The sequence below is a fragment of the Palaemon carinicauda genome, chromosome 15, assembly GCF_036898095.1.
Source record: "Palaemon carinicauda isolate YSFRI2023 chromosome 15, ASM3689809v2, whole genome shotgun sequence".
NCBI lineage: Eukaryota > Metazoa > Arthropoda > Malacostraca > Decapoda > Palaemonidae > Palaemon > Palaemon carinicauda.
Genome location: NC_090739.1, coordinates 23,291,506 through 23,306,690, shown reverse-complemented (window position 1 = coordinate 23,306,690; position 15,185 = coordinate 23,291,506). Strand labels below are relative to the sequence as shown.

Sequence of the window (15,185 nt, the reverse complement as noted above, 5' to 3'; positions counted from 1 at the left end):
TCAATCTCCTCGGGAACAAAGAAGAGAGGAACATTTGAGAGTGGAATTTCTCAAGCGTGATACTTACTCTTTCAGCACCTGTCTGTGGAACTTTCCTATGATGGTGTCCCTCCTCTTGAGGATGGCATTTGCCCACAAGTTGATGACGTGGTGCGAGAGAAACTCAAAGAGTTCGGGTACCCGACAATACGAAGGATTCCAAAGATTTCCTTGTGAACTCCTTTGAAAGATGGAGGGAGCGCACAATACCTGTTTAGCCCAGAGACCCCAACCATAGGTAGAGCTATGAAGCAGCCTGCATGGCGTACTTCGCGCTTCGTCCTATGTTGAGGAGCTCAACTGCCGAAAAGGGAAGCTCTCAATGCGGAGAGGGTTTGGGTCGGAAGACCCTTCGTCAGAGACTCCAACGAGGGTTCGAGGAACAGTGGAATCTGGTTCCTTTTCAATCTCACAGTACTTCCTTTGTAACACAAAAGGAAGTGGTAAAGATCACAGTGAGGAACCCGCCCTCAAGGAACTAGAAGATCCAGCTATCTGAAAAATAGCTCTCCTTCTGGCACCTGTCAGGCCCTTAGACCAGGGCAAATCTACACTGGTCTTAGGGGCCTCCGAGTTCTGAAGATGTCAACAAGAACCATCTCCTTCCCTTCCTGAGTGGTGGTACCAAGAGTAGACAGCCTGTTAATGGTCCTCATGCAAGAGAAGACCTCCTAGAAGGTATCTCTGACACTCTTCTCTCTTGTTCCAAGTGATAATGTGCTCTGGCTGCCTTAGGGAGCTATTTATCGCCCATGTCGATGTTATCATATACCTCCAGGCTCACAACCAGCCCTTGGGGTAGGTCAAGGTTGTGAGAGGGACCTACCACAGGCGACCAACCTGTCCGCCTCTGCCAAACGGGCTTCCCTTGCATTGGCATTCTTAGGTTTGGTTTTGGTGTCCTTGGAATCCCTTCATACAGTTAAAGTGTACTTCCAAGATGTTTGGAGGAACTTGCGAAGGTGTCAATGCGCCAGTTGTAAAAGCCTTAGCTACAGAAGCTGTAGCCTTCCTCTGCTTGAGATAGGGATACTGGACACTGGTCCGGAGGAACCACCTCAATTTCTTGAGAGTTGAAAGGGTGGACAACGATCTCCCTGGGACAGCCAATGTCCCTGGTCGTCCGAAGGTGAATGATGCTTCTCATCTTCCTCTTTTGTCGCTTCGCCAAGATCTCTTTACCCTTGACTGGAGTAAAGGAAAGGTTTTCAAGAGAAGGATCTACTTTTGAAGGCACCTCAGCACTAGATCAAGATAGGGAGGATAGTCGTGCCTTGTCTGACGAGGATCTCCTAAGATCAGAGTTCCTATGCAACAAACTCGTCGGACTCTAAGGGAATCCGTGGATTAGCCCTGACTGGAGCATTCGGGAGCTGTGGCAATGGAGGTGCCACACCCGAATACAGTACTTCTGTAGGGTTGACAAGAAGGCACCAGCCCATGGAGGGAGCTTAGTGCCCTTCGAGGAGTCTTGGGTTTCCTTAGAGAATCCAGGAAGTGGAGAACGTTGCCTAGGAGGAACCATTGGAGGAGCCTGGGATGTCATAGGAGATAGCTAAAGGGGCAACAGAAGATGCTCTTTCAACAAGCAAAGAAGGCGATCAGGGCTAATAGGTACGTTGGAGTGCTTATAAGGTTCCTTAAACTCTTCTGGGAAGGGTATCGGCCTACCACTAAAAGTGGTAGAAGATAGAGGCGATGTTGGAACCGCATTTCCTCGCGCTTCCGATATCTCTACTCGTGAATCGCTCATGGAAATAGCCAATTTGAACGTAAATTCGCGAGATTCACACGCAAAATCACGTTTCGCGCAACAATTGGCGCGATTCACGAGCAGAAGTGCTTTTCTCTTAAGCAACGGGGGCAAGCCGAAGCGTTGGTGAGTGTGTTACAGAGGCACATGGAGAGCGTGGCATGGGCTAACGTTTTGCTAGAGGACTCCAGGCAGCTAAGGGCACTGGTGATAGCTTGGTTAGAAGCCTGACTGCAGAGTGTTCCATAGTGAGATCAGGTTCGGTCCGAGGTGGTTGAGGTGGGGGACGAATTAAGGAGCGACGTGCGGATGGACTGCACGTGATCTTACTTTTTCCTCTTGAAGAGGAACGTCTGGATGGTGATTGTGACCGCAGAGGTCGCAAAAGTGAACGTTCTGTTCGTGAGCATCTAGCCCGCGATCATAAACGGGGTGAATGTCTTGAGTGCCTAGCTTGTGAAAGCGAACGTCACCCTTGTGAACGGGAGCTTCACCCTCGCGAAAGTGACCATCATCCTCGGGATCTAGACTGGCACAATCTAGAACCTGAGCGTCCAGACCTAGCTCTAGACTGTCTTGCTCGTGATCGTCATGAACGCTATCGTGATACTTTACCTTGTGAAGAGGAATGCCTCATACAATGTTGAGACCATCAAGTCTCATGAGCAAAAACGCCTTCTAAAAGAAGAGCGCTGAGATCGCAATGACCTACGATCTCTTTGATGAAGGACGACAAGTGTCCCGAAGGACGAGGAGATGAAGAGTCTCGTCCTTGTGATCCGCTAGCAGAAGGAGCGCTGTTCTCGTGAAGACCATCTACATCCGGAACCGTTGTCAGTAGGAAGCGGTTGGAGGGGTGAACGAGAGCAATCGTGGCGATCGCTGTCGTTTGCCCCACACATGGAAGGTCCAGGAAAGGGCAACAGGTATACTTCGCAAACCTCCAGAGTCGGAGCCTTCCTAGCACTGCGCTGAGGGAGAAGTAGTAAAGCTTCCTTCATAGGGGAGCAGAAACGCCAGAGGACAGCCATGCCTGCAGCCCATCTGCGAGAGAATGGCTCCCCAGCAGCTAGAGATGAAGTTGCTCCTCTAGGGGAAGCAACTGACCACAGTACCCCGAAACTGCCAAGGAGTTACAGTATTCAGTCTGCGCTCCTGCTCGATTGCCCCCCCCCCCTTTCCCAGAGAAAAGCGAGCGCGAGCAAGAAGGAGCTCTAGGAAGAGGTTTGGGGGGTGCATGAAGAAGAACGCGCTTTCTTTGTCCCCTGAGTGAGAGAGATCGCGCTTCGCCTTATTCCTGCGTCATTCAAAACTTCTTCGATTGGGAGGCAGGCCACTCATCACAGGACGAACCCTGTTCACAGCGATGCCCTCTGCACAGACACAGAGCGCGGGTCGGTACCCACCGAAGACATAAAGGTACTGCACGTGACACCCTTCTTCCCAGAACAGTTTTGCATGAGGGCATCAGAAGAACAAGAAACACACCTGAAAAGAAAAAGCTAAAATTTCAATGACAGCCTTTGGAGGAGGGAGAGGAGACGTCCGCTCTCCACTAGCCAAAAGAAACAAGTGACAGCTCACAGCTGTGAGAGTAAATATAGGCGGCTGGGTAACCCCCAGCCACCCCATCTCGCATTTTTAGTCTAATGGCTACCTTCCAGCTTTGTCAAAAGACAATCCACATAAATAACGGAAGGTTTGTTGGTATAAAAACAAATTAAAGTAGCAGGACGAAAACTTGTAAGACAACATATAGAATATTGAAAAAGACCATACTGTACACAAAGACCTAATCCTCAAGGAAATTCAGAAAGATGGAGTACAAGGAAAAAGTCGACGTAAAAACATTTACATCGGCAAATTCAACTTGCCAGTCTACGTAGTCAATCCATTGGGATTTAGTATTTCACAGCTATCAAAAATCTTTAACAAGATTTATTGTCTAACTGTAGTGCAATTCCAAGGTAGAAACAACTACCACCATGTGCTCACTACCAAGACGTGGCACACTTTAGTAATCACTAACTATTTAGAAATAGGGCAGATCTTAGCTAGATACAACATACCTTATTCTGATACAAATTTTCATTTGAACATACATCAGAAATATATTAAAAAAAAAATACTATGGCATACATTAACTTCATAACACCACCATTTTCAAAACAACTAATGATTAAATCATGACAATTTTGGATAGAAATTTTCATTGTGGAAAATGAATTATCGATAACAACATTTACACCTCAATGTGGAACACCTGTAAATTTTTCAAAATCACCTAATAGATAAGCATATCAACCACTCAAATTTTCTAATTGGTGACTTTAGTGTAAAGTTTCTCAGCAAAATTTTACATGATAAATGACGTCATCATGACATTTTCGGAAGTTCATCACAAAAATTAAGTACTGTATAGGAAAATCAGTACCTTCTGATACAACCATACACTAACCAATAGAAGAAACCCGGAAGACACTATTTTAACAGCGATGGATGCCAGAAGCGTACTGAAATTACATTTAAGGCAAGAATAAACTACCGAATAGGGTTTGATAAGTCGGTCGGTCAGCAAGGTCCTTTAGTGGGGGGGGAAACATTACACTGCTGCAGTTTTCGCTGTTAATCATAGTTTAAAAAGGTGGAGAGCAAGATAAAAGAACGCAAGAAGAAATGAAGGGAAACCAGGTATAAGAAAGTGCAGAAGGGGTGGAGGAAGGTGAAGCTTATAACTTCTTTCCCAAGCTGACCTATATTATCTCGACTCACAGTCGAGTACAGGAATGAAACCAAACACAAAGTTTCAATCGATTTATAGAATTTGGGCAATACTGTACTACGGCCAGTGAAATACAAGGATGAAACTTAACCAAAGATATTACATCCTACGGGGCCAAGGAGCATCTCGACACCAAAACACCCTCCACATTGCTTACCTTCATTTCATAAAGATAATCTGGTATGTAAGACTGACAATGTGACTCTGGATATTAGTAAAGGGCCTAATCAACACCATTACTTAAATCTTTAAAAAGATCACGAAATACAATAATGCTACGAACTGGATTGAATTTATGAATTTGCATCAGAGCCAGAAATGGAGTTTGTGAGGCCAACAAGTGCCCATGTAAAACAGGGAAAACTGATAAAGTTAAAAAGTTGGAATTTAAAATGGAGGAAAGGAAGCCAAAATAAATACAGAGTAAAAGACTAAACAATGATTGCTACTATAAGAATCAGGTCTACATTTCATTAAACTATTTTTTCATGACAATGTTGAGCATTAATCTATTTTTGCACACATGTAATCAAAACAATCATCACATTCAAAACCCTAACCGTGTTAATTTGAATTTATGCTGTAGATAAGTCTTCTAGTGTCATACTGAAGAGCCGATGCATCTCACAATCATCTACCATTAAAGTAACTGACCAGATGGGTGCTGTGCAAGATCCTACACCGAAGATTAAGGATATGGACGGCATGGAAATAAAATGAGGAGGAATCTAAAATGATACCATGGTTCATATGAACAATGAAATAATAATAAAGAATTTGAGCAACACAATGAGAGAAAGACTGAAGTGGAGAAAAAGCTAAGGGTAAATCTAGTGTAGTTAGCGACCAAATGAAGGGTATTAATTACCGTATTTCCGTGTCATAAGACACTTTTTCCCTGAAAAATTTTCCCAGAAATCCCCCTGCGTCTTAACACTAGGATAAAGTTTTATAGGGGAGTCTGGCAACCCTTATACACATTAGTAATGACATACAAATACTCACACGTATCAGACAAAATATAAGCCTGCAATTATCATTCATGTGTAATACATTTATTTTTAATGCACTTTCTTTAATTAATGAATGCAACAAGATGTTTTCGTTTTGGTGGACAGCTGATGACTCACCATCAACATACAAGGCAAGCAAGCCACCTAATGGTATCCAAGCAGCCAATGCTAGGATGTATTGCTTGTTTATGCAGTATTTATCTATTTCCTAATATTTTGTTGATATGTAATAAAGCAATATTTTGGTAATTACTGTACAGTGAACCCTCGCTACTTCGCGGTTCGACCATCGCGGATTCACCACTTCGCGGATTTTTTCCATAACCCATATATATACAGTAATATATATATATATATGTATGCATGTATTTATGTATATATGTAGGTATGTATATGTGTATACATATAAATATATATATATATATACACACACACACACATATATATATATATATATATATATATATATATATATATATATATATATATATATATATATATATATATATATATATATCTAAAGTAGGAAGATGTGATGTAGTTCTAAGGGAAAAGCATGGGAAATATGTCTGGGTAATAAGCAAAGCTCTACCTCCAGTTTGTTTCTACATTATGATCAGAGATAAATGTAAACAAAACATTGGTTGCCATTTTTTATCGTGCTTTTTAGCATGTTTAGGAAATGCATGATATAAAATCACCTTTAATATTTGTGCCTGTTTTAGTTTAGGGTACTGTAGTACATGCATTAAGTGTTCTGTACATTAAAGGGTAGTTTGTTAACAGTACTACGTACAAGGGAAGGTTTTAAAAGTCTGAATATACATGTTGAATAAATAGGTAAATATGGTGTCACTACTTCGCGGATTTTCACCTATCGCGGCCGCGACTGGAACCTATCTACCGCGATAAACGAGGGTTCACTGTACTTTGTTTCAAATGCTCCGCAATTATACAGATAGTTGTTGCTGAACAGAAACTTTTAAAAACAGCATCTCAAAACGAGTTGAGTGCAGTGTTACCAAGTTTGCTGTAAACTAAATAGACCTAGAGTCACACGAACTGGAAAAAATATTCCACCAAGTGAAATTTAGAGAATTCTTTAATTGATCAATATTTATTTTTATATGAAAAATGTACATGAGGAATTTAAGAAATGCTACTGAATTTTACTTCTCTACTGAAAATTGGTGAAGAGCATTTGGCAATACTGCTTTCATGTAAACAAACACGAAAACATTGTTACAATGATAGCAACTACATCTGGTTTAGTGGTTTTCTACATATACAGTATAATAAAATTGGGATAACAGGCGTACAACTAATTAATATTTACCTAATACATTTCATAATAAAACCAAATTTGAAAATTTACTATGCCAGACGAAAACTCTCACTAGAATTCACCGACTAGGAATTGCTGCTATGATACGTTGTAAAATCATCAATTTTTTTCTTTTTAAATTACATAGCTAGATATAAGGTGCGTCTTACCACTTGTAGCGTCTTATGACACGGGAAATACGGTAACCTAGTACAGGTTAAGAGAAACATACTACTGTTTACTGTATATAGGAAAAACACAAGAAATAAATATCGTAAATAATAACTGACTGAACTACATTGGCTGCCTATTTAAGTTAGAATAAATTTTAAGATACCTGTACATCAAGTTATCAGAAATGGACATCCAAAATATTCAAGAGAATTACTAAACCTAGCAGCCAACAAATTGTGTTGACATAAGAGTAAATGCTGATAGTTTCTAGTTATTAGAGCCAAGCTGCATCTCTACAGTAGGATCTAGAGCTTTCAAATAAACAGCCCCAAGACATCCAAAGGACTGATGATATTAAGGTTTCCAAAGATGGTGAAGACCTTTGTTACTTATGAAAAGTTATGATACTGTGAATTTGACAAACCAGATTACATTATATGTTACTCTAGATAGTCTAGAATGTTCATGATAAACAATTCTTGTAGATTCTGCAGTATGCCAGGGTTTTTCTATGTGATATGGAACCAGGTATATAACCATTAGTATAAAATAAGTAACCTTTTACACTGTAACACTAAATGCAACATACTTTCCGTACTGTATACCTATTGCTTCAATTACCCAAACCACCTAATTCATCATCACTGTGATCTGCCTCAATAATTGTTTACCATTATAAAAAATGTAAGATATGCAAATGAAAATGTATAACCTGATTGCCCAGAACATAACATAATGAATGTTAGCCATATAACCTCCTAAAAATAAATAACATAGCACCAATTTTACAAATGTACGTAGAACGGTAATGTACGTGTGCCAATCATTAAGTCAACATGGCTGCCGCTAACATAGATAAAGGGAATCCTTCCGAACCACATCCGTCTTCAACCACACTTAATTAAGCCTATTTACGAGTACAGTAGCCTATTTTGGTCCACCAAACTCACTCAAATTATGAACTTACTGGTCTTTACTCCACTTGCAATTTAACAATATTTCCTTGCTCCTCTGTTCTGGCATGCAGTAAATGGGCTACATGCATTAGGAGCACGGGCGAATATTTTGGCGGACAAAAATTCTTTTACCCAACAACCTACACACTACTGATTAGCAAATAACCTCTAGCCCTACATAACACCATATCTCTACATGAGCAATACATCTGGATAAACAATGTGGTGGAACACACACTTATCAGGAACAGTACATGCACTTTAAAATAACTGACAAGTGCTGACTAGTTTGGCCTATTTCTCTGATGAGGGCTGGAGCATAACTTATGTACTGATCGATTAAAACTTGAACACAATTTCACTGTCTAATTCCATTGTTTACTTCTGAGGCTGATGGTGGGTTACTGAGCATGCATTGTTTGCATTTGCAAGCCACAACCAAGCAAAAACCCTTTGAAGGATTTGTTAAAAATCATAAGTAATTATGAAACAATAGTATCCCATGGAGATGGTGTGCGCAGCACATCCAAATACTGTCTGCCTGAACAGAGGAGCAGTAAGATTATATTTATTTGCAAGCGAAGCAAGCAATGGCAGAGCAAAAACACTCTTAGGGACATGTTATGAATTATAGGTAATTATACATTAGAACCATAAATTTTATGAACTAGTTCTCTTGTGATTATTAAGGATTTGTAATTACTAATATTGCAGCAAATCGCTAGTTCTGAGTTTTAACCCCGCGCAAATTGCGGTTTCCCATGAATTATTTTATGAGGGGGTCAGCAAAATTATGAATGGGTGATTTATCCTAAAACCCATGATCAGAAATGGATAAAACATAAGATAGAACGTATGAAAAATATATGGGTCATGTACTAGGCTAGAAATGAAAGTATCATACTTATCTAGAATTACAGTAATGACAGTATTGACTCAAAGTTCCTGGACGTTCTTTTACAACACCTATCCCCACCCTCTTTTCTCTTCAGTTTCATCATGGCTTCCATATGTCAAAGTAGTTCTCTGAGGGAATGGGAGATACATTCCCTCTTTTTCAGAGAAAATAAACAGACATACGAGTTCCTACAGAACCATGGAGTCATCCCTTAAGACGTTCAATGCCCTTCCTGCCAACAGCTGTGTGGTTTTAGATCTCAAGTTAATCAGTGGGCTTTTAATCGATCAGTCAAGGTTGCCAAGAAGGGAAAGCGTCGTGCATGCGGTTTTTCCGTAACCGCATTTAAGGGTACAAACTGTATCCCCACCCATCTACGTCTACAACAAGGTCAGTGGCAGCAAAGTCTAAAGTCTTGAGTGACAGCTCTTCCTTTGTCACCAAAGACCCTCGGTCTTCGACCTCCCAAACTTAAGGTAAGGATTTATATGCGAATTGTGATTTTTAGTTTGTGAGCTGGGAAGGGGGTCTGGGGGCTTGCCCTGCCTAGGGGTTGTGACCTGGGAAGGGGGTCCGGGGACTTGCCCCAGCTAGGAGTTGTGACCTTGGAGGGTGTCCGGGGGCTTCAAGGCCCCGGGCTAGGGGCTGTGACCTGGGAACTACTAGGTTAGGTTAGGTGGGTTTGTTAGGTTCTGTACCCTTTTACAAATCTCAAATGTGTTAAATAATCATGTTTGGCCTATGTTCAGCCACTTACATGATCCATATATTTTTCCAACTGGTTATCTTGTTCTTATTTTGCATTTCTGACCATTACTATTGATGTAAATCACTTATTTATGACAATTCCCACCCAAAATAAAACCGTTTCCCACTGGGGTCCCCCATAATTGTCTTTATATAAGGGGGTCCAAAAACTCATGAACGGGTGGTTTGCCCAATAATCACGATTAGAAATGCATAGAACACAAGATAACAAGTAGGAAAAATATATGGTTCATGTATTTAGCTAGAAATTAAAGTATATATTTACCCTGATGTTCCCAAAAACTGTTTCTCACAGAGGACCCCATATCTCATAGAAAGAGGCACCACCTAAGAGAATCGATACATTTTCGGTAATTTTGTCACATTTTCTACAGCCAACAAAACGTGTTGACACGAGGGTTTGAAATTATTGGAACCAATATATATGTCTACTGTAGGTTCTAAGGCTTTCAAATATGCAGCCCCCAAAAACTGTTTTAAATATTTGAGAAAGAAGGAATCCTAGCAATCTAGAGTACACTAGACCCAATATACTGTGATCATGTAAATCAAAAATGGACCAGACCTACCCTAAACGATAGCCCAAAATACTATGACAATGTCAGACTGAATTAGCCCAGCCTAAAACACTAACTCATTCAGCAGCCAAACGATTTCTACACTAAGCCTATTTTTAATAGGCCTAAGTGAGTAACCACCAATAGCCTACCGTAGGCTAACTTAACCTAACTAAGGGTAGGCCAGACCTTCCCTTGGTAGGCTAATCGTACTTGCAACCACCCATCGATTTAAGCCATAAGTTCCTAGAAGGCCTACCATACAATCAAATAGGGAAATAATATAGACATTTACGATATAGGTGACAGAGAGAGAGAGAGAGAGAGAGAGAGAGAGAGAGAGAGAGAGAGAGAGAGAGAGAGAGAGATAGGGGTGATCACAGGGAAATGAAGAGGTGGGGGAAGGAGGAGGGGGGTAGAGGACATGGCCTTGGCAATTCTGTAAACAAAGCCACAACTGTTTTCAGTAAAGTCTCTGCCACGTTCACAATTTTTGACCTGGGGTCACGGGAAGCAAGGAAGGCGGCAAAGGGCGAGTGTTACTTACTGTGATGTTGGCGTGTATGTCGTATTTCTTGCCCGTTTTGGAGATGAAACGACAGGTCAGTTCGTCAACACTGGCAGCGACAACTTGGAACAGCTCGTCTGTTTTGGGGAATGCGCTCTCCAGTACCCGTATTTCCTGCTTGAGGGTGTTCAGACACGCCATAGTGCGGGCTCTGTCTTAGTGTTTTCTTCTCCCTGGCATGGGAAAGTGGATAAGTTTGCTAATTCGGGGGAGATCCGCTGGGGAAAAAGTCGAGGGTAGCGACGAAAAGGGCGACAGCTCTTGCACCTATCTCTCTTTCTCTCCCCCGACGAGAAAATGGCGACTCAGTCAGAGAGAACTTGCCTAATGGTCGCCCAGTCTCGCCTCACTTCGTTCACCATATCTTTAGGTTGCGCTCACACAAGCCTTTTATTTCCCATTACAATCCAAAAATATACTACATTTTCTTAATGATTAATATTTAGTATATAATTTCATGTCTATATGTGTAATATCTATGAACATAAATAAGCGTGTGAAGAGAGAACATGTATCAAAAGTATCGTATATAAATGAAATATAACAAAACATCTAGCACTCTAACGGAAGAAAATTCCCATTTGACAAGGTTTATTAAAATGTTGACCAATAGATGGCAGCAGAGTAGGTGTAATGACGAGCGGGAGATTTGAACAGCAATATTCGACATTGCCAAAGATTCTTTTAATAAGAAATAATTTAAAGTCGGTATAACCAGTAATAAAGAATATTTTTCTGAGTATTAGGCCTATTTTATCACTTATTCGCTACGTAGTACACTTATAGCCACCCTCCCCACGATGAAAACCAAGAACACTTAATTTTTTATTTGATTATATAATCAAACTGCGTTTCTGATCTGCCTCCTCTGTTAAATGTGATTTTTTATTATCTTTTCAATTTTGCACTTAAATTATTTCTTGAAAGCTACATTATTTAGAATATTAATGATGATAATAATAATTCTGCATTACCGTTAGTTGTAGTGGTAGTATTAGTAGTAGTAGTGGTAGTAGTAGTAGTAGTAGTGGTAGTAATTTTTATTTATAAAAACAGATGAATTGATCATTTATGAATATGCATTTGTTACCTATAAAATAACAAAAAAAGAATTTATATTTCGGCGTACATGGTAATTAGAAATCAAAATCCGAGAAAGAAAAAGGACGGATGTATATTACCCCCCGAAACTTACAAATAATAAAAAAAAAAAGTATTAAGTGCATGGCACTCAAACTATTCTGTAAGTTTTAGAATTATTAAAGAATTTTAAAACTTTGAGACTACAAATGGAGTGATAATTACACAAAGAACAAGCTGTTCATATAATAATAATAATAATAATAATCATCATCATCATCATCGTCATCATAATAATCATCATCATCATCTCCTCCTACGCCTATTAACGCCAAGGGCCTCGGTTAGATATCGCCAGTCGTCTCTATCTTGAGTTTTTAATTCAATACATGTACTTCTTCACTCATCATCTCCCGCTTCACGCATCATAGTTCTCAGCTATGTAGGCCTAGGTCTTCCAATTCGCCTCTTGACTTGTGGAGCCCAGTTAAACATTTGGTGAACCAATCTCTCTTGGGGAGTGTGAAGAGCATGCCCAAACCATCTCCATGTACCCCTCACCATGATCTCATCCATTTATGGCACTCGAGTAATCTCTCTTATAGTTTCATTTCTAATCTTGCCCTGCCATTTGACTCCCAATATTATTCTGAGGGCTTTGTTCCCAAATCTGCTAAATCTGTCGGAGATAGTTTTATTGCCATACCACGACTCAAGTCTATACACTAACATATATCTTACTAAACTCTCTCTCTCTCTCTCTCTCTCTCTCTCTCTCTCTCTCTCTCTCTCTCTCTCTCTCTCTCTCTCTCTCTCTGTATATATATATATATATATATATATATATATATATATATATATATATATATATATATACATATATATATATATATGTAAATATATAAATATATATACATATACATATATATATATATACATATGTATATATATATATATATATATATATATATATATCAACACACACACACACACGTATATATATATATATATATATATATATATATATATACATATACATATATATATACATATGTATATATATATATATATATATATAGATATATATATATATATATATATATATATATATATATATATATATCAACACACACACACACGTATATATATATATATATATATATATATATATATATATATATATATATATATATATATATACCAGATGACCTAACAATCACTTTGATAATAAATGGATGGGATTTCATAGCAGTAAAACTCACTGAACTTTGTACAAAATGTCAGCAAGAATGCTGTGTACTACAACTTGGAGAAAAAACTTTATCATTATACTAATTCTCAAAAAGGGACACACGAAAGACCTGGAAAATTACCGCCCAACAGGTTTACTCCCAGTAATGTATAGAATATATACAAAGATCATATTAGGCCGAATAGAAAGACAGCTATACTTTAATTAATCAAGAGAGCAGGCGGGATATAGGAGTGGGTATTCAACAACTGCCCATATCCATGTAATCAATCAGCTAATGAAAAAAATCAACAATGACATATCACTATGTGCGGCATTTATAGACTGTGAAAAAGCTTTTGATTCTGTCAAAACTTCAGAAGTAATGAAAGCCGTTCAAAGACGAGGAATAGATTAACCTTATGTTAGAACACGCGAGGATATCTATAGGACCACAGGAAGTACAGCAAAACTAAAACTACATAAAGTGAGGAACTTAAGATTGAGAAAAGATTATTCACAGCATACCTAGAAGAAGGTTTTAAGAAAATAGATTGGGAAAATATTGGAATTAACATTAATGGAGAATACCCTAACAACTTGAGATTTGCAGATGGCATAGTTCTATTTAGTGAATCATAGCAAGAATTGCAACAGATGATAGAAGATCTAAATAAAGAAAATAGAAATGTAGGACTGAAAAGGAATATGAGTAAAACTAAGATAATGTTTAATGAAAATGCAGAGAGACAACAAATGAGGGCTATAGACGAACCTGTAGATATTGCTAATGAATATACATACTTAGGACAGACAGAAAGTGTCTCCCCAGGACATAAGACCGAACCTTTAGAAAAAAAAATAAGTATGGGATGGAGAGCTTTTTGAAAACAAAAGGAGATTATGAAAATTAAAATTCCACTTTCTCTAAAATGAAAAGTATTTAATCAGATGATCCTACCATGATTAACTTATGCATCAGAAACTTGGGGTCTTATTAAAGCCTTGGAACACAAGGTAGTGATAACTCAAAAGGCTATGGAAAGAATAATGCTGGGAATAACACAAAGGGAAGGAAAAGGAGCAACATGAATATGAGAGCAAACTAAAGTAGAGGGTAGTCTAACAACATGCAAGAAAGAGAAATGGACATGGGCAGGATATGTAATGAGGACAGATAATAGATACACATTAAGAATAACAAATTGGGTCCCTAGAGATCGCATAAAAGGCCGAGGAAGGAAGAGAAGACGATGGATTGACGAGCTAAGAAAATTTGCAGTCTAGCCTAGTCTGTCATAGAAAGAGTATAAACAGACGTGAGTGGAAGGGCATGTCTGAGATCTTTGTACTGTAGTGGACTAGCATTGGCTTATGATGATTATACTAGTGTAAGCGACCACTCAAAAATGACGGCTAAATATTTAGAGAGATATGCTAACGCACGCAGATTCAACCCTATCCACCCCCTTCCCCTTTCCTAACTACCACACGGCAGTTTGGGGAATTTTTGTGGAGATGGGCTTTCCGAGTGGTTGCTGCTCGGCGTGACAGGAAATAAATAAATATATAGGCCTGTATATATATATATATATATATATATATATATATATATATATATATATATATATATATATATATATATATATAAACCAGACACTTGCTCTATACTATATAGGGGAGATATATACGTGTATGTATGTGAGTGTCTGTATATATACTTATATATATATATATATATATATATATATATATATATATATATATATATATATATATATGTGTGTGTGTGTGTGCGTGTGTATGTGCATATATAGGATATACTTATTCATACATTTGTGTATATAAATAGTTGCTAGAGGGAGAAATGACATCACTTTTTACAGAAAGTATTTCTCCATTTGCTTCTTTTATTCTTGTTCATTATCTCTTCCCTTTGCATTTAATGCTGTGTAAAACAACTTCCTATTGTTTGTATAATTATCTTTTTATCTTTGTATCTTGTTTTATTTTCATTATACATCTTCTTTGTCTCTTTCACC

The 15,185-nt window shown here is 38.6% G+C and overlaps 1 protein-coding gene across 3 annotated transcripts in view; it reads right to left on the bottom strand.

Moving 5' to 3' along the window:
• The window catches only part of LOC137654522 (ubiquitin-conjugating enzyme E2 Q2), a 41,994-nt gene extending 30,848 nt beyond the window's left edge, over window positions 1–11,146 (bottom strand). For 2 of the 3 annotated variants that reach the window (XM_068388226.1, XM_068388227.1), the window contains exon 1: window positions 10,812–11,145. In XM_068388226.1, coding sequence (XP_068244327.1) covers window positions 10,812–10,973 — 162 coding nt within the window. In that variant the 5' untranslated portion in view covers window positions 10,974–11,145. Of the gene's footprint in view, window positions 1–10,811 lie in introns of all 3 variants that reach the window. The other variant, XM_068388228.1, reaches the window with a different exon arrangement.
• Window positions 11,147–15,185: the final 4,039 nt, after the last annotated feature.